Raw genomic sequence first — 24,421 nt, forward strand, 5'->3', positions numbered from 1 at the left:
CATCTTTGCGGGGAGCAGAGATGTTGGGCCGTGTAGGCCTGGCTTTTGTAAATGGGGTGCTGGCTCATGGTGCCTGCAGGGAGGGCCCTGGAGCAGCCTCTGTCTCCAGCAAGCGCGTCCCCAAGCCCTGCAGTGGGGTGGGGTTCTGCGGTGCTCAGATGAGTTGTGCGCTCTACGTACTGCCGTTCCCCCCACCCCCAAGACTTCCTGCCTCACGGTGGCTCACTGAAGGCTCTGACGAAGTCTGCAACAGGGAGACCTGCTCAGGCCTGGACCCAGCCTCCTGGCTTCATGTGACTGGAGCCTCTTAGCGCCCCTCCCGTGACCTGCCTTGGAAAGGGCCGTTCTCCACCTCGTCACTGTACCGCACACCGGCGGCACCCGTGTCTCCCGGAACTTGTTAGGAAGGCAGAATCTGGGCCCCCAGGACCTCCTGAATCAGTTTCCACTTGAGCAAGATCCCAGTGTGATACGGGTGTAAACTGCAGGTTGAGAAGCATGGTTTAGAGCAGGGGTCGGCAGGCATTTCTGTGGAGGCCAGACGGGCTGCTTTGGGCTGCGCAGGCCACACACAGCCCTGGAGCTCTGCCGCTGTGGCACGAAAGCACCACGGACTCGCCAAACCAACGAGCGGACCGTGGTCCAGGATGCTATAGACAGGAATTTATGTTTCACATACCAGGAAATGGCCTTTTGCTTTTTTCCAACCATTTAACAATGGAAAAGCCATCCTAGGTTACACAAACCAGGTGACGAGCCAGATTTGGCCTGTGGGTTATACTTGGCCGACCCCTGACCCCTAGCAGGTTTGGTTCTGTTCATGCAAGTATTCCTTTTTCAGGGGGAGTGGATTGGGCAGGGCAGCAGCTGCCCGCGCAGGCCCCCCTGAAAGCCATCGTGTGGGGTCCTCCCTGGGCTTCTAAACAACAGACATGGGTGGTCTCCTGGCCTGGCCCGTCTGCCTCTGGAGCACCGCACGTCCACCCCATAACTCCCAGTCCAGGGCCAGCGTTGGGAAGGGCGGTTCTCAGAGTTCTCCTCAGGGTTCCCCCGTGACCTGGTAGGTTCTGTGTGGGTTCTGACACTGCCCTTTCCTCGCCTCCAGAAACCATCCATGTTTGATGTGAGCCGGGAGCTGGGCTCCAGCGTCTCGCTGTACAGCCGCAAAGTCCTGATCCAGACCAAGGCCGCCGACGTCCTGCCCAAATGGCTGCGCTTCATTAGAGGTACTGGGCGACGCCGTGCTCAGCATGTGGGCTGAAGGCCTGTAGCCCCGATGGGAGCGGCTCCTTGCGGGTGGCCTGGGGTGCCTGACTGCATTAGTGTAGGGTCAGGGAGCAACCCCGGCTGGTGGTCACAGAGCCCTCCAGACACTGGCCTTGGTTGATTTTGGGGGAGGGGTCAGACGGACATGTTTGCATTGAGTTCTTCTAGTGTTTAAAGATATAAAAGAATTGCCTTGCGTTTGAGTGAGATGACAGTTCAATAAGGAACTCAGCATGTAAACCTTTTCATTCGTCATAGCACACAAATGTGCAAGAAGCCCACGACATAAAATCTAGGAAGTGGTTTGCAGAGTGTTAGCCGGATGCTGACATCTTAGACGCGTCCCTGGCAAAGGCTCATGGCCTTAACCTGCTTTTCTTCTGATCACATGCCGTGACCTAGGCTGTCTGCGTAGGTTCTAGGACGTCAGGACCTGCAGGGGCAGGGGCAGTGTTGTCCCGCTGTGTCTCTTCCCTCTGTCCTTCCCTCTGACCCTCATGTGGTTTGATGTCACGTGGGCTGCGAGGGACAGTGGAAGCCTGGAGGGAAGCAGAGGGCCCTGCGGGTCCTGACGGCCTGTGTCTCACTCAGGTGTGGTAGACAGTGAGGACATCCCCCTGAATCTCAGCCGGGAGCTCCTCCAGGAGAGCGCTCTGATCAGGTAAGCCGCGGGCAGGGAGGGGCGTGGGCACCTGCTGAGCCCTGCAGGGAGCTGGGAGGACGCATGCAGGTCACGTGCTTTTGCTGCACAGTTTTATAAACAGCGCTTGGGGACTGACCCACTGAGGAACGTTATTGCCAGTGCTGGGATATGTTTCCTCCCTTGGCTAGCCTCTGCCACCCGACCCCAGGGTGGCCACAGATGAGAGCCCAGGCATGCTGTCTGGGGTGGACAAGGTGAAGGACAGCCACAGAACAAGGGTAACGTCTGACCTTGGTCTCGGAAGGTCACTGATGGCATGAAGGAGGCAAGGGCCGGGCACCAGACCCTCTAGGAGATGTCGCTCTTGGGACCCCTGTGGGCTGAGGTGGCTGCGGCTCTCGTGGTCCACACTTGATTGTAGCAGTAGTTCCCATTACCGAGTGTTTATTCTCACCCAGAAATTTTCTGAGCCTTCATATACAGCCCTCGGGGTCCTCTGAGGTGGGAACCACTAGGTCCCCATGTGATGGCTGTGGAAACTGAGTTACAGAGAGGTCCCACCAATCGCTGAGTGAACCTGTACTTGACCCCACATTTTCTGACCGCAGGCATACGCTCTGTCCCCAACACCGAGGCCAGGCAGGGTGTGTCCGGCCACTTCATTGCTGCTTGTGGCTTTTAGGGCCTAGATTGTCTGTCTGAGACTCATCTTGATGAGGAAAGAGCCGTAAATGAAGTGTTTGAAAACATCATAAATTTATAGACACGGTGGAAATGTGTACAGTGTTCATTTTTCTCTCAACCCTTTGAGAGGAAGTTGTGCGCAGGATGCCCCATCTTCCCCAAATATCTTAGGGAGGGTTTGCGACAAGGACATTGTCCCCCTGCTGCAGTGCAGCCTCCGCTCAGGGACATGACTGGTGGAACACCACCTCTCTCTCGGACCCGTTCACGAACCATCACTTGTGTCTTCATGTGGTTTGGAGCAAGAGGGGCCAGGCCAGTCACACGTGCCTTTCGCTGTCTCTAGCCCGCTCAGGCTGGCCGAGTGCTAGTCTTTTTCTGCCTTTCATGACCTGGATGCTTTTGAAAGTCAGGCTAAGTGACTTTGTAGACTGTCGCTTGGTTTGGGTTTTCTGACACTTCCTCGTGGTTAGGGGCCGAATAGCACAAAATGACGATATCCTGCCAGGGGGGCCTGCCTTTGAGTGTCCTGTGACTATGATTTGCACGTTGACACTTGATTAAGGGGGTGTCTGCAGCCTTCTCTGTGTGGATGCACCCCTCACCTTGTAATCAGCACATCATATGCGGGGTGATATTTTGTGGCTGTGAATAGTGTGTTGCTTTGTCAGATTTTCAGTGTGTCCATTTATGTGTTATTTTTTAATATCTATAATTTGTATGAAGTGATTTTCTGTTTTATTCAGTGGTTACTGTCACAATTGATTGATTGATTGATTGATGGCCGAACTGTCCCCGATTTAGCCAGTGGGTGCCCCCTCAGGCTGACATGTCCCCTTCGGGCTCCACTTCTGGCACAAGGTCTTTCAGGCTCACTTGTGTTTTGCTTGCTTCATTTCCTACCCCTGGAATTATTCATTCCTCCAAGGAGCCAGGCTTCCTGTGAGTGGTGAGTCGTATTAAGCCACGGTCTGGGTCCATAAGGCCATCGCTGCTGGACTGTCACTTCTCCCAGGCCCCCTGAGGGGACAGGGCAGGGCAGTGTGAGCGCGTGCGTGCACCTCCATCCACGCCTGTTTCTGTGTCCGCTGAGTTCACCCAGGACTACCCAGCACCCCCAGACTTCCTGTCGGGCCATTCCGCGTGTGCTCCCTCTGACCATGAGAACTCAGCCTCAGTATCCTTCCAGTGTTACCTTTGACCAGCCCCCCTCCATGTAACCAGCCTGCTGTCAGCACTGCCCTCCTGCCACGTGGGTACCCCTTCACCAATTGGCTCTGACTCCACACATGGGCTGCCTGCTACCCATTGGAAACCCTCTCATTGAAAAGCAAACTTCTCAGTGTGGTATTTGGCCTCATGATATGGATGCAGTTTTAAAAATCTCAATGTTACTGTGTTTTTGAAAACCCTGAATTTTAGCTTTAGAATGTCCGTGGACTCTGCTAAACGAGAGTCCTTGGAAGTTTCGAGGCTGGGAAGGAGATGATTCAGACCCTCTCAGACGTAGCCTGGGCTTCCATCTGATATGTCATGAAGGGGGGTCTGAGTGCCTTGTAAACAGTGTTGTTTCCTGATGTTTTCTAACTGCAGTCTTTAAGCCGGAGGAGTTGCGCCAGGCTCTTATGCCAACCCTAGAAGCACTGTATCGACAGGATCCAGAGTCCTTACCTTTTCGGCAGCCTGTAGATCCCCAGCTCCTAGGAATTCCAGTAAGTTAATATAGTAAAAATATATTAGAACTTTGCCAGTGTAACTCATGAGTGTCCATGTTTTATTTCTTAATTTTGGGTAAAATAACAACTTTGTTTTGAAGATTTCCCCCCAATATAAAGTTTTCTGACAAAAGAGTTATATACCTTTGTCTTACTTATTGGAATATGTGTCTCCTCCCCCTCCCCCTGTTCTGTAAAGCCCCAGGGCCCCTGGAGGGGGTATGCGTGAGTGCCTGGGGCGCACTGCCCACTTGCTGTGGTACACAGCCTCTGTGGACTTGCCTTATATTTGGAGTTTTGTGTAAGACTTTATCTAAAGAATGGATTTAAAGAATTGGTGAACATCAATTATAAAATACATGGGCCTCTCACTTTGATATCCCTGGGTAGTCTTGCAAAGGCCATGGTGACCCAACAGATTCTATTATGCAATGTTGCTGTTTTTGTTTCTGTTTTCATGTTTATCTTGGAATTTCATTTGGCTTGCTAGGACCAAGGGTGAATCTCTAGGAAAATATATTGTCTGATAAATTTGGTCACCATTTTAATTAGTACATTAAAATCATTATTTTAAAAATCTTATATTTAAAAGCATCTTTTATTAAACAATTCTTTTAATTTTTTTCTTTAACTTTGCCTTTGAAGTGATTTGATCACACTTGAAAATATTAATTATAATTTTAGATAGTAAAATCAGAGGAAGAGCAGAGGTTCTTTTCAATTCTCATTTCTTACTACTAGAAACAGTTCTGGTACTTTCTATTTTATTGTAAGAAAGCTGCCAGATGAGGCTGGCATTTGAAATTTGGGGATTCCACTAGATTGAGACCGTTTTGTCTTTAAGGATTACTTTGACATTGTGAAGAACCCCATGGACCTTTCCACCATCAAGCGGAAGCTGGACACAGGGCAGTACCAAGAACCCTGGCAGTATGTGGACGATGTCTGGCTGATGTTCAACAATGCCTGGCTTTACAATCGCAAGACATCCCGGGTCTATAAGTTCTGCAGTAAACTTGCAGAGGTCTTTGAACAAGAAATTGACCCTGTTATGCAGTCTCTTGGATATTGCTGTGGACGCAAGGTACAGTATGAACTTGTTCTGGAAAATGAACTTGCCTGGTTCATCCAGCCAGAAGGGGTACAGCAGTGTGATGATGAGATAGACTCAACATTTAGCCACACCTGTGTTCTGGGAAGTATCTAGATGGAGTCTGGTCTTTGGTCAAACAATTGACTGTCTGAAGCAATGTGATGGATGATCAAAGCTAGAGGTGCTTCTTGGGGATGGCCTTGGGTTAAGCATTTTTGGCTGCCCCTGTGTCCGTTCATCTATCTGTAATAAATGTCTTAGACACTACAGTGGTACCTTGGCTTTCAAACCTCTCCGTTAATGAACATTTCGATTTACGAATGCCGTAAATTTTAATGGATCTATGGTATCATTAGATAGTAAAATACTTGCTGAATTTGCAGTTTTAGGGGGTGATTTTAAAGGTCTGGAACGGATTAATCCATTTTGCATTACTTTCTATGGGAAAACCGCGCCTCGGTTTTCGAACGTTTCAGAACTCGAACAGTCCTCCGCAACGGATTATGTTGGAAAACCGAGGTACCGCTGTAATTCTGGCATGTTGTATCCAAAAATGTCTTTAAATAGCTATGGGAATTGTTAGAAAATATCCAGTATACTAGCAGAAATAATTTACTATCTGAATTTAACCCTGCATAGTGGACTAGAACATTACATGACACTAAATCGGATACATTTTTAGTATTTTCTCCTTTGTTTTTGCAGTATGAGTTTTCCCCCCAGACTTTGTGCTGCTACGGGAAGCAGCTGTGTACAATTCCTCGAGATGCCGCCTACTACAGCTATCAGAATAGGTAAGCACTGAGCAGTTTCCTGAATTACAGGACAAAGGAAGGTCTTAGGGCAAGGTGTGCTTGTCTGGTTATAGCCTGGGTACATTATTTCGTTCCTGAAGTTCCAATGAAAGGGGCCACAGTTGTAGTGCTACTCAGTCACTCAGGTAGGCCCATGGTCTTTTTAAACTGAAAACTGCACACTACTTGGATCAGGTGCATTCTCAAGTCATGGTCTTTCTAAAAAGTAACATATGAACAAGAGTCTGGAGTTGAGAGTAATAACGGTTGACATGCCTTTTTCAAGTGATTAATAAAGTTGAAACATTGTGTGAATATTTGCTAGATAATTTGGCCTGGACAGTCTGATAGAAAGACTTGCGTTAGTGCTGATTCATTGAAACTATAGATTTTTTTTGTTTATAATGAGTAGCACAATAAAAAATGAGATCTGGTGATTTTATTGAGTTGAAGAAAACTCCCCTGGTATAAGGTGGCCTTTTTAGGGTTTTGTGAGTGGTAGGTATGCTTGAGAAATCTTTGCCATTCTCTTCAAATGTTGATGGCTAAAGAATAAATCTATCTTATGCAGAGGGAGAATGAAAATATTTTTTGTTGATTCCTTAACACAAATACAACTTCCGTAGTTTGGGTGTTGTTTTTAAAATTAAGCTTATTTTCATCCATTGTTTTAAGTGGCCACATGTTGTAATATTATAGCATGAGGGCTTTGTGCCTTGCAGCACAGGTTGTAAATCTTAGTCAAATTCAGTTACGTTGCCTCCATTTTACGAATTGGCAACTAGATTCTTTATGTGCCCTAGAAGAAGCTTCATGCCTACTTTTCGTCTTTAGGTTCAAATATTAAATGTCAACATTAGGATTTGATGTTTTGATTATTTTGATCTTGTCCGTAATTACCTATGTTCTACTATATTGAAGAAGTAGAGGGCTTTTTGTTATTTGTTCAGAGATACGTGCAAAGGCCTGAATAATTTGGAATATCGAAACTTTTTCTTCCAATTATGCTTTTTAAATTGTTTTTAAATTTTTAAAAAATACCTAACCATATTCAAGATTATTAATGACTCGCATCAAAATCCTACTTTAAATAAAAACTCTTGACCTAAAAATGTCTAAAAAAGTTTCCGAGCCTTGCCTAGCTCACTTATCCAAGTACCTTTCTGTACAGTGAAACGCTGGTATGAGGCGAAAAGATAGACATCCCTAGAAAGGAACCTCTACTGGAAGTGCAGGCTGTACAACTGTCCTGCTAAAAATATTTTAACATTTGGAATTTAGATTCTGTCTTAGCTCGCTCTACGATCAATAGAGAAGCATTTTAAGACAAAGTTTGAAATAATACCACAGCCCCTTCTTGATGGAATCTCTCCCATAGTGACAAGTGTTGTTCTTGAAGTTCTGGACCTTCAGCACATCCCATAATGTATCAAGCTTAACCTTCTTATCCATAATACGGGCATGGTAACACCTTCCCTGACAGCCTTAGTTGTCAGTCTCCAATGAAATAATGAATTAGAAATTCACTTTGGATACTGTCATGTGCCAAGTAAAATAAAATTATGAATTTTAACAGAATAGTTAAAATTCTACCCGAAAAATGCCTGCTACTGGGTACCCAACACGGTTGGGGCCTAGAAGGAAGAATAGGCAGCAGATCGCTTGCCACCGTCTCCAAAGCTTTGGGGCCTTTTCATTGTTGGTTTCACTGTGCGTGGGTCCTTTGGGACTCTGCCTTTGCTGGCTTGCACAGGTTTTGGCCATATTTAAATTGAGAGCATCTAAAGTTCAATAGAGTAGATAGCATCAGGGAATACTACTGAACCCTAAGAGGAGGTTGTTGGGGAATCAAACAGGATTGGTTTGAAACTTCTGAAATGTCCACTTTATTTCTATATAGAGCTTCATTTTTACTGAACAAGAGTACTTTTCTTACGAGTAGAAACATAAGAATTCTATTTTATTAATAATACATTTTAAAAGTACAGGTATACTGCTTCTCAACTGAATCTCACAAGGTGTGCTTTCTAGAATACTGAACTTGAAGAGATTAACCTGTAATTCTAAGAAAACAGTGGTCTACTTCTGTGATAGACATTTTAACTGCTTACATTTTCTTTCTCAACTTTGACTATTTATGAACACTGACGTTCTGATGAATCATTGTTTCGGCATTTACAGTCCTAAAGTGGGCACTTAGAACAATAGAAAATCCTATAGATCCCTTAAACAAGTGAAACTAATATCTAAACTAGAATACGGTTACGTTTTCACTTGTTTCCGTACTTTAAAAATTTGAGAGTGACTCATGTTGAGAAAACTGTTCTATAGATTTTCCAGTTATTGTCTATAGGCAAGATAGGTATTATATATAGATATCCCAGTTATTTGTATGTACTGATGTGGTACTTAAAACAATCTGCATTTGAAAATTTACTCCATACAGTAAGTTACCCTTACAGATAAACTTTGCAATGATACTTGCTAACTTTAGGTGCCCAGATGTACACCATCATCAGACTGTGTGAACGATTTTTCCTTTACGATTCCATGTTCATCAAATTGCTTCCTTCACACAAAGCAGAATGTCAAGTAGGCGCTTATAGTGTACAGTGAATTTCTGATCTGTTCTGTATTTCCAGGGTGAATAAAGGTTGGGCTAGGGGATAAGGTAAGGGCAGTCTGGCATTAACATCTGTCACCCACTTATTGCCAGGGTGGTTTCAGCCGGATTGAGTAGATGTGTGACCGTGCTCCCTTCTCTGGGCCGTGGTCATTCTCAGCAGGCTGTTAGAGTGAATCCCTTGGCGCCCTCCCTCTCCCTTGAAGCTCAACAGGTTCGGTTCTCCAGTGTCTCTGGCATTGCTTTGGGACGGGCACTAGCGTGTGTTAATTCTCTGTCCCTCCCAGTTTCTGATCCTGAGGTTCTTCAGGGATTGGAGTTAGTTACACACTTAGCATAGGTTTCTGTGGCCACTCCATGTGCAACCATTCAGCCATCCATGCTTTTCCTGGGCCAGTTTCCTCCATTGGAAAAAAATGGGTATTTGTATTGTAACCCAATTATTAATTGATTAACATGAGAAAAATAACAGGAAAAAAATTAAAACCAGTTCTGGGTGCTGAACATTTTTATACCTTTAAAGATATGGCTTAAATACCAGAAATGAAATCTCTGAATTGCTGTCAAGCATCAATTTTCCGTTTTGAAAAATAAAGCTATTTCAGTTTAAATTGCTTTTCTAAGGCCTTTTATGAGACTGTTTTGTTCAGAGTAAATTTTTTTCCATCTCAAACCCTGGAGTTATATTTGATATTCTCTAAGTAATAACAAAATTCAGACTCCTAAATTTAGGCTCCTTGCAATTATAATATTAACAACTCCTTGCGAACATTTGCGGCTTGGAGCTGGACCGAGCCCAGTCGTTGTTAGTGATGATGGCCTGTGATGTGTGCAATGAGACCGAATGCTAATCAATGCTTTGCCTTGGCTTTCTGCTCTGTGTTGTCTTGGTGTTTGCGTCTTACCTCTATGTCTGTGCTGTTTGTTCCCTTCCCTATTCTCTAATCCTGCCCTTCCCCACCTGCCCCTGTTCCTCTCATTGTCCTCACTGACCCATCAATCAACCAACAACGCCCCCCCTTCGTCGTGGTGATCTGCCCTGCTCTGATTGGTGGCTTCGTTGCTTGGGTGGCTGTGTGTTATGATGGACCAGTTCACCCAAGTATGGCCTTCTTGCTGACAGGTATCATTTCTGTGAGAAGTGTTTCACAGAGATTCAGGGGGAGAATGTTACCCTGGGTGACGACCCTTCACAACCCCAGACGTAAGTACCATCCTGTCATTTTTCTTGGGGGTGACTCTGAATTGTTTGTTTGCCTCTTGTCTAGGAGTAAAAGGGAAGCAACACTGCCATTTGGACTTGGGTGTGGTGTATTTTCTCGTATTAACTGTGCCCACATTGACACTTCAACATGTAGCTACTGGAGCCGAACACCAGTGCCACTTTCACGTCTTTCCCTCCATTTAAGACCGTATGCGATAGCCCCCACCAGACAGTTCACTGCTCTCTCTTGACCTTGCTCTGTCCATTCTTCAAAAACACCTGCTATTTCCTGGTGGCTGTCACCCTCCATTTGGGGAAATTACAAATTTTCGGTTACACCTAAGAAACCAGGTAACCCTAGTCACAGAACTGGCAGTGGCAAAAAATGGATCTTATGCGCCTACCCCATCTATAGCGTGTAATTGATCTTCCACTGAAACCTTGTAGTTACAAAGCTAATAGAACGCAGCTAATGAGCTCCCAGAGAGTGAATGTGTCCCTTCCTTGCTGGAGGCTTGACTCTTGCTCACTAGATCCAATGCAGACAGGCCTGAGTTGGCTCATTCATTCCTTCACTGAGTCCACCTTTCCCTTCCTGATGGAGTCACCCGTGAGCAGTCAAATGTCCAGAAAAAGCAAATCCACAAATTGGATGGTAAACTCATTTATATGCTTGAGATACCTAAAAACCTGCCAGCCACCATGTCTGCCAGCGTTCTGTGGTTCCCACTGAAGCAGTTTACAGCAGTGGAGGACACTTACTCTGCAACTCAAGTTTACTTTGTTCAAATGCGAAGCAAATCATAGCCACTTGTAAGTCATACAAACCAAAATGACAGAAATTCTACATGTGGAATTTATTTTTACATCCCGTCATTTTAATTCTTTGGTCCTATTGGGTGATTAATAATTAGATTGTATAATTCTAAGAATCAGAAGTAATTCACAACTCCACCCATTCTGTGAGTTCGCCCACACTTGCCTTTTAAGTGTGTACTTTCATTTTCAATAAATCACTTTTGCATTCCTGAAAAACAAAAGTAATTCACATATACACTGATCATAACCAAAGGACGGTAGAAACCAGTACTCAGCCCTTTAAGAGTAAAATATCCCCAAATAGATGCTGACCTTGTGTCATTGATGGAATATTGGAATTAACAGAATTGGTTACACCAATATCAGTCAAATTCAGCAGCCACTCACCATATAGATTTTATTGAAAATTAACAGGTTTGAATCTAAACACAATTTTGCCGTCATATTTTCACTAGTCTTAATTAAATCTTATAATGTGTGCTGATGACAGTTGGGAGGAAATAGTCCAAGAAAGATAAAGAATAAATGGTAGTGCTTTCTGTGGAATTAAATTTTATGTGTTCGTGCCATCTTTACATCTGAGATTTCAGTTGACCATTATTTAGTTTGTACTTGAAGAACTGGTCACAAAATAATATCCCAGAGACTATAGTTTTTACTCAACAAATTCAGTTAAATAACATTTGTCCTTTTTTTTTTAAATAAGGACAATTTCAAAGGATCAGTTCGAAAAGAAGAAAAATGATACCTTAGATCCTGAACCGTGAGTATATAGCTATTTCTTTCTGACTTTTAGATTTTAGTTCCCAATCAGGGAAGCTCCTCCTTACGATTCGGTTGTCAGAGAAGACATTGGAAACATACTGCCCTGGGTGGAATTTATTTGTGTGAAGTTATTTCAGAAACGGATTCTTCTTTAACTCACACAAAGTATGTATGTCTCTGTGACATACTCTCCAGTTACTGAATTTTAACAGTGATACATGGATGTTTGGTTCTATTAGAACCTCTCTAATAACTAACTCGGTGATTGGTGTCTTTCCAAGCCATTTTGTGCGCATCTTTAGAGACTGAAGGTAGGCGTATTTGGTAGAGTAGTGCTGGCATCATTTAAAGGGAAATTTCAGAAAGAAAACCTCTCAGAAACCCCTTTCTGAAAATAAATAATGGGAAGCCTGGTGTATGTTCTTGCCACTGTCTTTGGTATGGTAGATTTTCAAACGCCGTTGTCAAATACTTGACTTTTCTCCAGTGATCGGTGCGAATGCTGCGTTTGCAAAGTTTGCTTTGTGATTGCCCTTAAAGAGGCTTCAGAGCTCCTTCAGTGTGGCGGCCCCTCCCAGGTCCCCAAAACTGTCCTCGGGGCACCCCAGTGTGATGAGGGGCCCACTGTGTTCTGTCCCGGTGGTGAATGCCTGTTCAGGGCTGTTGGGTGAGCACAGGCTTCAACATCATTGGGGGTTTGAGAAATGTGGGCGGTACCTTCAGAGCTGAGACACAGCTCCTCCCCTGTCTTGGCCCTGACCCTACCCCCAGCTCCAGGGAGGCCGATTGCTGCAGTGGAAGACAAGACTTTCCACCCAGGCCTCATTTTGAAACCTAGCTTGACTGTTGTTGGGAGCCGGCTTGGTCTCCTACTAGCAGTGCTGAGCGAGGCCAGAGGCACGCTGACTCCTAGGACTGCAGCCCCAGCAGTGCGGGGGCATGGGGCCCCTGCCCAGGTCATTAATGACGAGTGGATTGTCCATCCTGATTGTCCATATTCCTGGTCACAGTATGCCCTCCCCTGCAGTTTCTCAGTTTCACTACAATTTATGTTGACTTTTCAATTTCAAATACATCACATTAGAATACTAGGTGCCAGGCAGTGGGCGATACACAGGTGAATCAAGGGGCTCCATCTTTCAGTAAAAGAGGTAGATGGCTCGTAGCACAGACAGCAACGGCAGTAAGGTGGGCCAGCGATGAGAGGCCTGGCGTGGGGCAGAGTGGCATCCCAGGGAGGTGACTGTGGACGCAGATGTTGGGGGAGGGGCAGAGCAGCCGAGACCCAAAGGAGTGAAACAACACAGGATCGCAACAGTACTGCAGGTGAGCTGGAGGGATTGGTAGGTAGGTGATGTGGATGGAGCCCCAAGCCCCGAGGGGCGGGCAGGGCAGGTGGAGAGCGCTAGGTGCAGTGCCCCCAACACTGCTCTTTGACATGCAGATTTCCTCCTGGACATGCCTGGGAGGCTTGGGGGGGACATTGTTGGTTTCTGTTACAGAAAGGTCACCTGGACCTGTGAGGTGGATTCTCCAGGAAAGGAGACTTTGCTCCCTAGTAGGGAAACTAGTTAGGGGCCTCAGAGCAGCAGCCCAGGTAGGACGTGGAAGGCTGAGTGAAGGACAGCCTTCCGGTGAAGGAGACCACACTGGGCTTGAGGAAGGGGCCAGTCTAGATGGCGGCTCAGTTAACTGCAGTTAACTGCGAACAGACACGCAGGAAGGGGAGCCAGCCAACTGGTGAATAATGGGTAGGAGGGGAGCGAGGCTGAAAAACAAAATTGATAGAACGTGTATCCTATTTTTTGATGCTCCACTTCCCTGACGTAGGTGGGAAGGGTTGAGAATGGGGTGTCTTGGGAGAGGACACAGAAACTGAGGGAGTTATTGCCTGCTGACCTTTTAAATTCTTAACTCAGAGATGAGCTCGACTTCGGAGATTTCAGAGAAGGAGCTGGTTGTGGGTAATGCAGCCCTTGAGGAAGGAGTGAAGGTTCGGAACAGCCACCATATAGAGTGGGTGGAGGGGAGGGGGACACAGCCCGAGAATACTCAAGGACAGCCAGTTATTGGCGCTGCTGTTTCTCCCAGTTTTGCGTGTGTGTCTCTATTCCAACAGAACAAACAGAGAAGCTGAGTTAGGCTCGATCCATGGTCGAAGCCTTGCTCAGCAAGAACAGTGGGGAGATCAGGGACCAAGGGCTTGTCAGAATACAGAGTGTGTCTGGTTACAGGGCTCGGCCTCTAGGCTAACAGGCAGGAGAGTTTGGGGAGAAATGTACCCTCTAGCCCGTAAGACTTCTACCAGGTGTAAGTGTGGTGACGGAAAGGGAGTGGCTGAAAAAATAGAAGGTTTCGACCTTCAAGTATATTAGCAATTAAGATTCCCAGGTGAGCCTGGGTGGGGGCTGCAGCAGAGGCAGTGGCGCAGTGCGTCCTCTTGCTCTCCAGTGTTTACTTGAATAAGGGCCGTCATTTACCAGTCAGCTTGGCACTTCTCACCTGTGTGGCCGACTCAGAGCGACGCTTCCTGTGCCAAGGCCTAAGAACAAATGTTTATAACACTGAAAGTATTGTTCTCTGTTATTTAAGTCCGTTGAAGCATGTGCAGTTACCTAGAGCAAGCATTGGTCGTGAAGATGTGTGGTCATGTCACATACTGGCCCATTAAACATGCCATTATCGCAGCAATTTTTAAAAGTAAAGATTCATTTCTAGTTGCAAAGGAGGTTGGGAGAAGAGAAGGAGGAGGCATTTGTACAATAAAGAGGAGAAAGTCAGCTTTTCCTATAGAAAATATACTGACACATTTTAAAAATATGGTTGAATCAATCAACAGATGCATTCATGCCACAGATACTCAAAGTAATCTGGAGGACAAGGTGTGAACACAGTACACAAACTCATGCAGACCACTCTGTTGTGTGGTTCCCTGAGCATTTCAGTGTGCTTTCTTTGTCTTCTAGTTTTGTTGATTGCAAGGAGTGTGGCCGGAAGATGCATCAGATTTGTGTTTTACACTATGATATCATTTGGCCTTCAGGGTGAGTAATTTCCTGGTGATTTCCTGTGATCTTGGGAAAGGGAGCAGTTGTGCATAGACTGGAGGGGAGGGTGCCCGCTGCTGCTGCTGCTGCGTTTCATTCATTGTAGTCAGCAAGAATTCAGCAATTAAGATAGATGGCAGTTGTTCTAAATGTAAGTCTTAAGTGTTTGCTTACTTTAGGAATTGTAGAATCAAAGCAGTCTGCCTGTTCACTTTTGTATAATGATGCGATTTAAGCTGCCAGGAAAGTATTTTAATGCTACATTTCACTGGCTTGGCACATACACTGTTTTCTGTTATCTGATCACACCCATTATTTTATTTATGTATTAATTGTTATTCATTTATTTTTCTTGCAGCTTTGTGTGTGACAACTGCTTGAAGAAAACTGGCAGAACTCGAAAAGAAAACAAATTCAGTGCTAAGAGTAAGTTGTGGAAGGATTTCTGTTTCCTGATCTGTACATTGTAGAAACTTACATAATTTTCAGTCTTTCTTTGGTTCCTCTCAACGCGTGGCTTTGGAGCTCACTTGTCCACTGTTTTTACCTGTGATTTTGTTTTCTAATACTTGGTGTTTTTCTTGTCTTACCCTTAAAGAGAATCATTTGGTCTGGTCCTTCCGTGAAAGTCAGTTTTATGATCAGTACATGTTTTAGATGAAAGTTTGGAAAGCTTATATATATAGTAAACTTTTGTCAGTTCTGAGAGAAAAGATTTGTCAGCAGATCCTTCTCAAGTAGCTTAGAAATAAGTCCTCCCCTTACGCACACACACACACACACACACACACACACACTCTCTCTCTCTCACACACACTCACTCTCACACACTCACTCTCACACTCTGATCTCCCGTGTGAGCAACACGCTCAGCCCTGGGCCCGTGTGTGGGCGGCCACTCACCCATCACTAGGTGTGGACCCTGCTGTTGTGAGGCGTGACCTTCTCGGGCCTCTTGGGAATCTGCTGCCATCCACCCAGGGCTGGTAGGAGCCTGGTCTGCACAAAGACCTTCTAAGAATGTCACTGCTGCAGTAGAGACAGCAATCTGTTGCTACTAAAAGTAACTTTACATAGGGTCCTGATTTTTTTATAGATAACATTCTTTTCAAAAGTGCAATATGGAACCTTCATCCACTTGGCTCTCAAGTACTGGGAGCCGCCTTCCACCACATGGTGTTCCTAGGCTGTCCCTTTGCTGAGTCAACAGCAAGCCGGGGAGGGGAGCCACCTGCAGGGGCACTTTAAAGCTCACCTGCCCCAGTGTTCCCCGCAGCTCTCGCCTTTGTCCAGCAGGACAGGTGACTAGCACACCGCTCAGGGCATCCCTGACAAGAGCCAGGCCATGTGAGGAGCTGGGAGTACAAGAGAAATGGGAGAGGAAAAGGGAGAGGAAGCAGGCAAGGAGGAAGTCAGGGTTAATTCAAGTTCAAACTCTGGAGGTACCAAAATCCACAGTTATCCTATAACTTAAACTCACTCTTGTAAAATGTTTTGAAATACTGAGGAACTCACGGACTCACTTTCTCACCCCCCTTTCATGTTCTTGGACCTTTTATACTGAAATCCAGGCATCTAGGCTCTTTTTATTGCTAGATGGAACTGCTACTTCAAGCCGTGGAAGGGTAGATTTGTGTTTAAAAAAACAATACAAAAAATATATTTTTTTGTTAAAAACCAGTTGATTTAGGGCCGCCCCGATGGCTCAGGCGTTTAGAGATCCATGCTCCTAACTCCGAAGGCTGCCGATTCGATTCCCACATGGGCCAGTGGGCTCTCAACCACAAGGTTGCCAGTTCAATTCCTCGAGTCCCGCAAGGGATGGTGGGCTCCGCCCCCTGCAACTAAGATTGAACACCACACCTTGAGCTGAGCTACCGCTGACCTCCCGGATGGCTCAGTTGGTTGGAGGGTGTCCTCTCAACCACAAGGTTGCCGGTTCGACTCCCGCAATGGATGGTGGGCTGCTCCCCCTGCAATTAACAACAGCAACTGGACCTGGAGCTGAGCTGCGCCCTCCACAAGTAAGACTGAAAGGACAACAACTTGAAGCTGAATGGCACCCTCCACAACTGAGATTGAAAGGACAACAACTTGACTTGGAAAAAAGTGCTGGAAGTACACACTGTTCCCCAATAAAGTCCTGTTCCCCTTCCCCAAGAAAATCTTTAAAAAATGAATAAATAAAATGACCCCGTTGATTTAAATATCTGGTCTCTTTTGTTTTTTTTGTTTTGTTTTTTGATTTGGGGGAAGGGGGCTTTGTTTGGATTCTTTTGTCGTCATTGCTGGTGACTCATGCCTTTTTTTAATGGGAAAAACAAGTTCAGTATGTTCATATTTTTCATTAGTATTTTCAAGATTTTAAACATTTATGTTTAAAAGTGAGAAGAAATATAATATTCAGAAACTGATTCGTGAAATAATGCAAGTTTATAATGTATCCCGACAACTATGTGACGTTGCGGGAAGATTTTTTTCTATTGTGAACTCCTTGGGCGTTCTCCCAAGTATTACCCCCGGATGGTAGGAACCAGCTTGTGCGCACACAAGTACACACCCACACATGTCTATCTATACGTACTGGCTTAAGCCAAACTCTTGCAGATGTAGAAATTGTTGCTTTGTTTCTCTGATAAAACTGGTTTTAGACAAAAAGTAGGAATGATTCTCTCAGACCACGCTGATGTTAATAGAGAGGAGCGGCCTTTTCTTTCTTCTATGTGAAACTTGAAATGAGGAAAAGCAATTCTAGTGTAAATCATGCAAGTGCTATAATTACTATAAATAAGAAAATTCAAGAAGATTCAATCACTGTATAGAATGGTAAAGTACCAACTCATTTCTTATATCATATTGTTAAATAAACTGTGTGCAACAGACAAAAAGGGTGGTCCTTCTTGAATTCATGTACATGGTCTTAACACTTAGTCATGTACATGGTCTTAACATTTTGTTATGAAAATGCTGTTTTCCACATTGTATTTGGACTATGTATGTGTTTTTTTCCCCATGGTATATAAAGTACCGCTTAAAATTGATATAAATTAGTGAAGTCTTTAACATGTATTCTGTTCTTTAAGATCCCTGTAAGAATGTTTCAGGTTATTTATTTATATATATTTTTGGAGTCTGTTCTTTGTAAGACATGATTCTGGTTGTTTGCTCGTAGAGGCGAGGCGGGGGCTGAGGTCCTGGTGGCCATGCGGGTGGCAGCTGGGCTCAGCCAAGGCCTGGAAGATTCTCTTTCCAGTGACCGAGATGGTCAGCTCAGTGACGGCTGCACACATCAGTGTCCACGGGAGGGCTTCACCCACAAAATTAGGGACACGAATGGGTCAGAAACAGCACTTTGTCGCCTATCCCCCTCCTGTCAGCCAGTACGACGCCTAAAACTAGAGTACAGGGTTCCTGCAGTTTTCCCTCCAAGCCCCCTTCCTGCATACAGATCCCAGAAGTAAAGCAAAGGGTGCTCAGAAAAGTCTCCTAGGAGGAGCTCTTCCATCCAAATCTGCCCACCTCTTTTACGTCCTCCTCCTCCTCAGTTGCTTAAGGCTGTAACTTGGGGGTCACCGTTGACCCCTTCCTCCTGGAAGCATTCCCTGACAATGTCCCCTCCAACGCCCCAACTATGTCCAGGCCCCAAGGAGGACACTATCCTGCTTCCTGTATTTTGCAGCTCCTGTCACAATCTCTAGTGACCCTGTTTTAGTACAACGTGGCGGTGAGGCTTTAGTGCGCCTCAGAATCATCTGAGGAGCTGCCTGGACCCCACTTGAGGCGAGGCCAGAGAATGTGCATTTTACCTGGCTCGGTCCTCTGTGAGAAAGGGAGTCGGTCTGAATCCCCAACTAGACTCTGAGCTCCAGCAGGGCAAGAGAAATGAAACGGATGGCCCAGTTTTGCTGGTGGGTGTTGGCTCCAGGATTCGCGTGTTGGTGTAGACAAGTCAAGCCTGAATCCTCCCTTTCACTCCTTTTAGCTCTTGGGCCTGCCTCGGTTGGAAGAGACTGACTTCCAACGGTCTGGACGGGCGGCGGGGGCTTATAAAGTCCCCAGAGACATTGTTTCTGCCCGGGAGCCGGGCTTTCAAACCCCCCCTTGTGAGGGATGCACAAAACGAGCCCAGCTGCCTGGGAGTGTCTGGGGCGGCTGCGCGCCCGGCCTGTCGCCCATGACAACGCGGCAGAAGGTCACGGAGGTCCCGCCCGCGAGTACCACGCGTGCCACGGAGGCCCCGCCCACCCGCCGGCGCAGGCAGCGGACCAGACAGCCCGGCGCGCACTGTGACGTCACTGCCCCGCCTGAGAGAGGCCCCGCCCCGGGCGTGTGCGGAAGCGCTGATCGCTCGGGAGGAAGGAGACGGCGCAGGAGGTAGGGGCGCTGCTGTGTCTCTCTCATGGGGTGAACCAGGCTGCTGTGGGCCCCCCACCCCGTAGATGGTCACAGACTCCCGTCCAGTCCTCACCCGGCCTGCCAGTGTCGGCGTCTGGGACAGTCCCCGCAGGAGTGGCTCTGTGATCTCGGGGTGGGGCACAGAGCGGGGCCTCTGTCATGCCTCTGTCTTTATTTTCTGCTTTCTCCAGCCTCCTTTTGTCTTGTCCGCCTCTCATTCCCTACCGCTGGGATTTTCAGACAGCAGGTGGGGAAGGGCCGGAGGGGCCCTGGAAGAGGCTGGGGTCAGGGCGAGGAGGTGGATCCTGTCGTCTCTAGAGCCTTCTGGGCTTTGGGGTAGTTCCCAGAAGAGAAGCTTTCGGGGGGCGGCTGGGATGTCTGCTCACGCTGGGCCGAGTGCTGACGCGGGCCTGTGCCTTTTCCTTGTCCACAGGACTACGACCTTTGCATCAACTGCTACAACACAAAGAGCCACACACACAAGATGGTGAAGGAGGGGCTGGGCCTGGACGACGAGGGCGGCAGCCAGGGTGAACCGCAGTCCAAGAGCCCGCAGGAGTTGCGGCGCCTGAATCTCCAGCGCTGCATCCAGTCCCTGGTGCACGCCTGCCAGTGCCGCAAAGCCAACTGCTCGCTGCCGTCCTGCCAGAAGATGAAGCGCGTCGTGGGACACACCAAGGATTGCAAGCGCAGGACCAACGGAGGCTGCCCGGTGTGCAAGCAGCTCATCGCCCTCTGCTGTTACCACTGCAAACACTGCCAAGAAAACAAATGCCCTGTGCCGTTCTGCCTCAACATCAAACACAAGCTCCGCCAGCAGCAGATCCAGCACCGCCTGCAGCAGGCGCAGCTCATCCGTCGTCAGAAGGCCACCATGAACACCCGCAACGTGCCTCAGCAGAGTCTGCCTTCCCCTACCTCAGCACCGCCCGGGACCCCCACGCAGCAGCCCAGCATGCCCCAGACACCACAGCCCACCGCCCAGCCCCAGCCCTCGCCTGTGAGTGTGTCACTAGCCGGCTTCCCTTCCGTGGCCCAGACTCAGCCCCCCACCACGGCGTCCACCGGGAAGCCCACCAAACAGGTGCGGGCCCCGCTGCCCCCCGCCCAGCTCCCACCCGCAGGAGTGGAGTCGGCCCGGCAGATCGAGGGTGAGGCCCAGCAGCAGCAGCACCTGTACCGGGTGAACATCAACAATGGCATGCCCCCGGGCCGCACGGGCATGGTGACCCCGGTGAGCCAGATGGCCCCCGTTGGCCTGAACGTGCCCCGGCCCAGCCAGGTCAGTGGGCCCGTCATGCCCAACCTGCCGCCTGGGCAGTGGCAGCAGGCGCCCATCCCCCAGCAGCAGCCGATGCCGGGCCTGCCCAGGCCCGTGATATCCACGCAGGCCCAGCCTTCCGTGGCCGGGCCGCGGATGCCCAGTGTGCAGCCGCCGCGGAGCATCTCGCCCGGCGCCCTGCAGGACCTGCTGCGGACCCTGAAGTCGCCCAGGTCCCCGCAGCAGCAGCAGCAGGTGCTCAATATCCTCAAGTCAAACCCGCAGCTGATGGCAGCTTTCATCAAACATCGCACGGCCAAGTATGCGGCCAGTCAGCCCGGCCTACAGGCCCAGCCCGGCCTGCAGCCCCAGCCCGGCCTGCAGAACCTGAACGCCATGCAAGTCGGCGGCCCACGGCCTGGCGTGCCCCCGCAGCAGCAGGCAATGGGAGGCTGAACCCGCAGGGCCAGGTCCTGAACATCATGAACCCAAGGCACATCCAGTCCCTGGTGCTCGCCTGCCAGTGCCGCAACGCCAACTGCCCGCTGCCTTCCTGCCAAAAGATGAAGCGCGTCGTGGGGCACACCAAGGGCTGCAAGCACAAGACCAACGGAGGCTGCCCGGTGTGCAAGCATCTCATCGCCGTCTGCTGCTACCATGCCAAACACTGCCAAGAAAACAAATGCCCTGTGCCGTTCTGCCTCAACATCAAACACAAGCTCCGCCAGCAGCAGATCCTGCACCGCCTGCAGCAGGCGCAGTGTGCTCCCACAGCAGCCTAGCCGTCTGTCCCCCTCAACCTTTCCCTAAGGAAAGAAGAAGTTGCGGGATTGTGCCTTTCTGGGGTTGAGTTTATAATATCCTGAGTCTTTCCATCTGGTCGTCAAGAGACGGGTCTGCGGTCAAAGATTCCTCACGGGAGGGACAACTCAAGCCAGACGGGACCCCGTTGAGACCCCAATGAGCTGCTATAAGAAATAATAAAAAGGAGCCTTGCCCCTCCTTCCTCCTGTTCTTGTGGGAAGCTGCTGCTGGCCTCTGCTACTCCCTCTCACCTTACTGTGAGAGAGGCCCATTAGAGCGATAAGATGTAGCTCTTACTGCTCAGCTCATGGGACACTTTCACCGAGAGCGACTCTCCCCCAGGGTGGTGCATACCGCACCTTAGTCATTTTGGGACGACATGCTTAGGCTGCTTTAGGACAAATGGGTATTGAAATCATTTTTTTGAAATGATGTAAGAGTTTCACAGACCCTGCCTCTAATCATGTGATGCGCTTTGTTTGTAATCAATAAATACTGTCAGTGACCCGATTCGGGGCTCCAGTCTCTTGAGGCTGCGAGTCCCTTGGTCCTCTGTGATTTAACTGTATATGAGTCTCTGTCTCTTTATTATAGTTTAACCCTCGCCGCCTCCCTCGCCTTCCCACGGTTTGGGTTGTGCAGGTTGCAGCAGCGCAGCTCATGCGCTGACGGATGGCCATCATGGACACCTGCAACGTGCCTCAGCAGAGTCTGCCTTCCCCTACCTCAGCACCACCCGGGACCCCCACACAGCAGCCCAGCACGCCCCAGACACCACAGCCCCCTGCCCAGCCCCAGCCCTCGCCTAAGAGCATGTCACCAGCCGGCTTCCCCAGCGTGGCCCGGACTCAGCCCCCCACCACGGCATCCACCGGAAAGCCCACCAACCAGGTGCCGGTCCTGCCCCCCCCACCCGTCCAGCCCCCACCCGCAGCGGTGGAGGCAGCCCCGCAGATCAAGCGCGAGGCCCAGCAGCAGCAGCAGCACCTGCACCGGGTGAACATCAACAATGGCATGTTCCCGGGCTGCTCGGTCATGGTGACCCCGGTGAGCCAGATGGCCCCCGTTGGCCTGAACGTGCCCCGGCCCAGCCAGGTCAGTGGGCCCGTCATGCCCAACCTGCCGCCTGGGCAGTGGCAGCAGGCACCCATCCCCCAGCAGCAGCCGATGCCGGGCATGCCAAGGCCCGTGATGTCCATGCAGGCCCAACCTGCCGTGGCCGGGCCGCGGATGCCCAGTGTGCAGCCGCCGCGGAGCATCTCGCCTGGCGCCCTGCAGGACCTGCTGCGGACCCTGAAGTCGCCCAGGTCCCCGCAGCAGCAGCAGCAGGTGCTCGACATCCTCAAGTCAACCCCGCAGCTGATGGCAGCTTTCATCAAACAGCACATGGCCAAGTATGTGGCCAGTCAGACCGGCCTGCAGCCCCAGCCCGGCCTGCACCAGCAGCCTGGCCTGCAGAACCTGAACGCCATGCAAGCCTGCGGCCCACGGCCTGGCGTGCCCCTGCAGCAGTAGGCAATGGGAGGCCTGAACCCGCAGGGCCAGGCCCTGAACATGATCATGAACCCAGGGCACAACCCCAGAAAGGCGAGTATGAACCTTCAGTACAGAGAGATGCTGCGGAGGCAGCAGCAGCAACAGCAGCAGCAACAGCAGGGCAGTGCGGGCACGGCCACGGGCATGGCCGGGCACGGCCAGTTCCAGCTGCCTCAAGGACCTGGAGGCTACCCCCCAGCCATGCAGCAGCAGCAGATGAAGCAGCAGATTGGGTCCCTGGGCCAGCCAAACCCCGTGAGCCCCCAGCAGCACATGCTCACAGGACAGGCACAGGCCTTGCACCTCCCCAGCCAGCAGATGGCCACGTCCCTCAGTAGCCAGGTGCGCTCTCTGGCCCCTGTCCATCTCCGTGGCCCCAGTCCCAGACTCCACATTCCAGCCCATCGCCACGGATACAGCCCCAGCCTTTGCCACACCGTGTCTCGCCCTAGACTGGTTCCCCCCACCCAGGACTTGCAGTCACCATGGCCAGCTCCGTAGATCAGGGACACTTGGGAAACCCCGAACAGAGTGCAGTGCTCCCACAGCTGAACACCCTCAACCGGAGTGCACTGTTCAGTGAGCTGTCCCTGGTCGGCGACACCACAGGAGACACCCTAGAAAAGTTTGTGGAGGGTTTGTAGCATTGTGAGAGCATCACTTTTTTTCCCCCCTTTCATGTTCTTGGACCTTTTGTAGTGAAATCCAGGCATCTAGGCTCTTTTTATTGCTAGATGGAACTGCTACTTCAAGCCATGGAAGGGTAGATTTGTGTTTTAAAAAAACAATACAAAGAGTATAATTTTTTGTTAAGAACCAGTTGATTTAGGGCCGCCCCGGTGGCTCAGGCGGTTAGAGCTCCATGCTCCTAACTCCGAAGGCTGCCGGTTCGATTCCCACATGGGCCAGTGGGCTCTCAACCACAAGGTTGCCAGTTCAATTCCTGGAGTCCCGCAAGGGATGGTGGGCTCCGCCCCCTGCAACTAAGATTGAACACCGCACCTTGAGCTGAGCTGAGCTGCCTCCCGGATGGCTCAGTTGGTTGGAAGGTGTCCTCTCAACCACAAGTTGCCGTTTCGACTCCCGCAAGGGATGGTGGGCTGTTCCCCCTGCAATTAACAACAGCAACTGGACCTGGAGCTGAGCTGTGCCCTCCACAACTAAGACTGAAAGGACAACGACTGGAAACTGAATGGCACCCTCCACAACTAAGATTGAAAGGACAACAACTTGACTTGAAAAAAAGCCCTGGAAGTACACACTGTTACCCCATAAAGTCCTGTTCCCCTTCCCCAAGAAAATCTTCAAAAAATAAATAAATAAAATGACCCAGTTGATTTAAATATCTGGTCTCTTTTGCTTTTTTGTTTTGTTTTCTGATTTGGGGGAAGGGGACTTTGTTTGGATTCTTTTGTCGCCATTGCTGGTGACTCATGCCTTTTTTTAACAGGAAAAACAAGTTCAGTATATTCATATTTTTTATTAGTATTTTCAAGACTTTAAACATTTATATTTAAAAGTGAGAAGAAAAATAATATTCAGAAACTGTTTCGTGAAATAATGCAAGCTTATAATGTATCCCGACAACTATGCGACGTTGGGGGAAGATTTATTTCACTGTGAACTCTGTGGGCGTTCTCCAAGTATTACCCCTGGACGGTAGGAGCCGGCTCCTGCGCGCACACGTACACACCCACACACGTCTATCTATACGTACTGGCTTAAACCAAACTCTTGTCTTGCAGATGTAGAAATTGTTGCTTTGTTTCTCT

General features: G+C 48.9%; 1 protein-coding gene across 1 annotated transcript in view; it reads left to right on the forward strand.

Moving 5' to 3' along the window:
- Window positions 1-24,244, forward strand: part of LOC109442785 (CREB-binding protein-like) — a 30,864-nt gene extending 6,620 nt beyond the window's left edge. Inside the window, 18 exon segments of the mRNA XM_088801503.1 lie at window positions 1,106-1,226; window positions 1,858-1,927; window positions 2,118-2,187; window positions 3,818-3,845; window positions 4,187-4,305; window positions 5,153-5,392; window positions 6,107-6,195; window positions 9,942-10,022; window positions 11,548-11,604; window positions 14,573-14,650; window positions 15,012-15,079; window positions 16,335-16,495; window positions 18,636-18,982; window positions 19,064-19,295; window positions 19,482-20,760; window positions 20,763-21,071; window positions 21,766-23,010; window positions 23,013-24,244. Of these exon segments, the coding sequence (XP_088657629.1) occupies window positions 1,106-1,226; window positions 1,858-1,927; window positions 2,118-2,187; window positions 3,818-3,845; window positions 4,187-4,305; window positions 5,153-5,392; window positions 6,107-6,195; window positions 9,942-10,022; window positions 11,548-11,604; window positions 14,573-14,650; window positions 15,012-15,079; window positions 16,335-16,495; window positions 18,636-18,982; window positions 19,064-19,295; window positions 19,482-20,760; window positions 20,763-21,071; window positions 21,766-23,010; window positions 23,013-23,293 (4,875 nt within the window). The 3' untranslated portion in view covers window positions 23,294-24,244.
- The last annotated feature ends 177 nt before the right edge of the window (window positions 24,245-24,421 follow it).

This window comes from Rhinolophus sinicus, chromosome 10, assembly GCF_057876585.1.
Source record: "Rhinolophus sinicus isolate RSI-liver-muscle chromosome 10, RSI-T2T, whole genome shotgun sequence".
Classification (NCBI taxonomy): domain Eukaryota; kingdom Metazoa; phylum Chordata; class Mammalia; order Chiroptera; family Rhinolophidae; genus Rhinolophus; species Rhinolophus sinicus.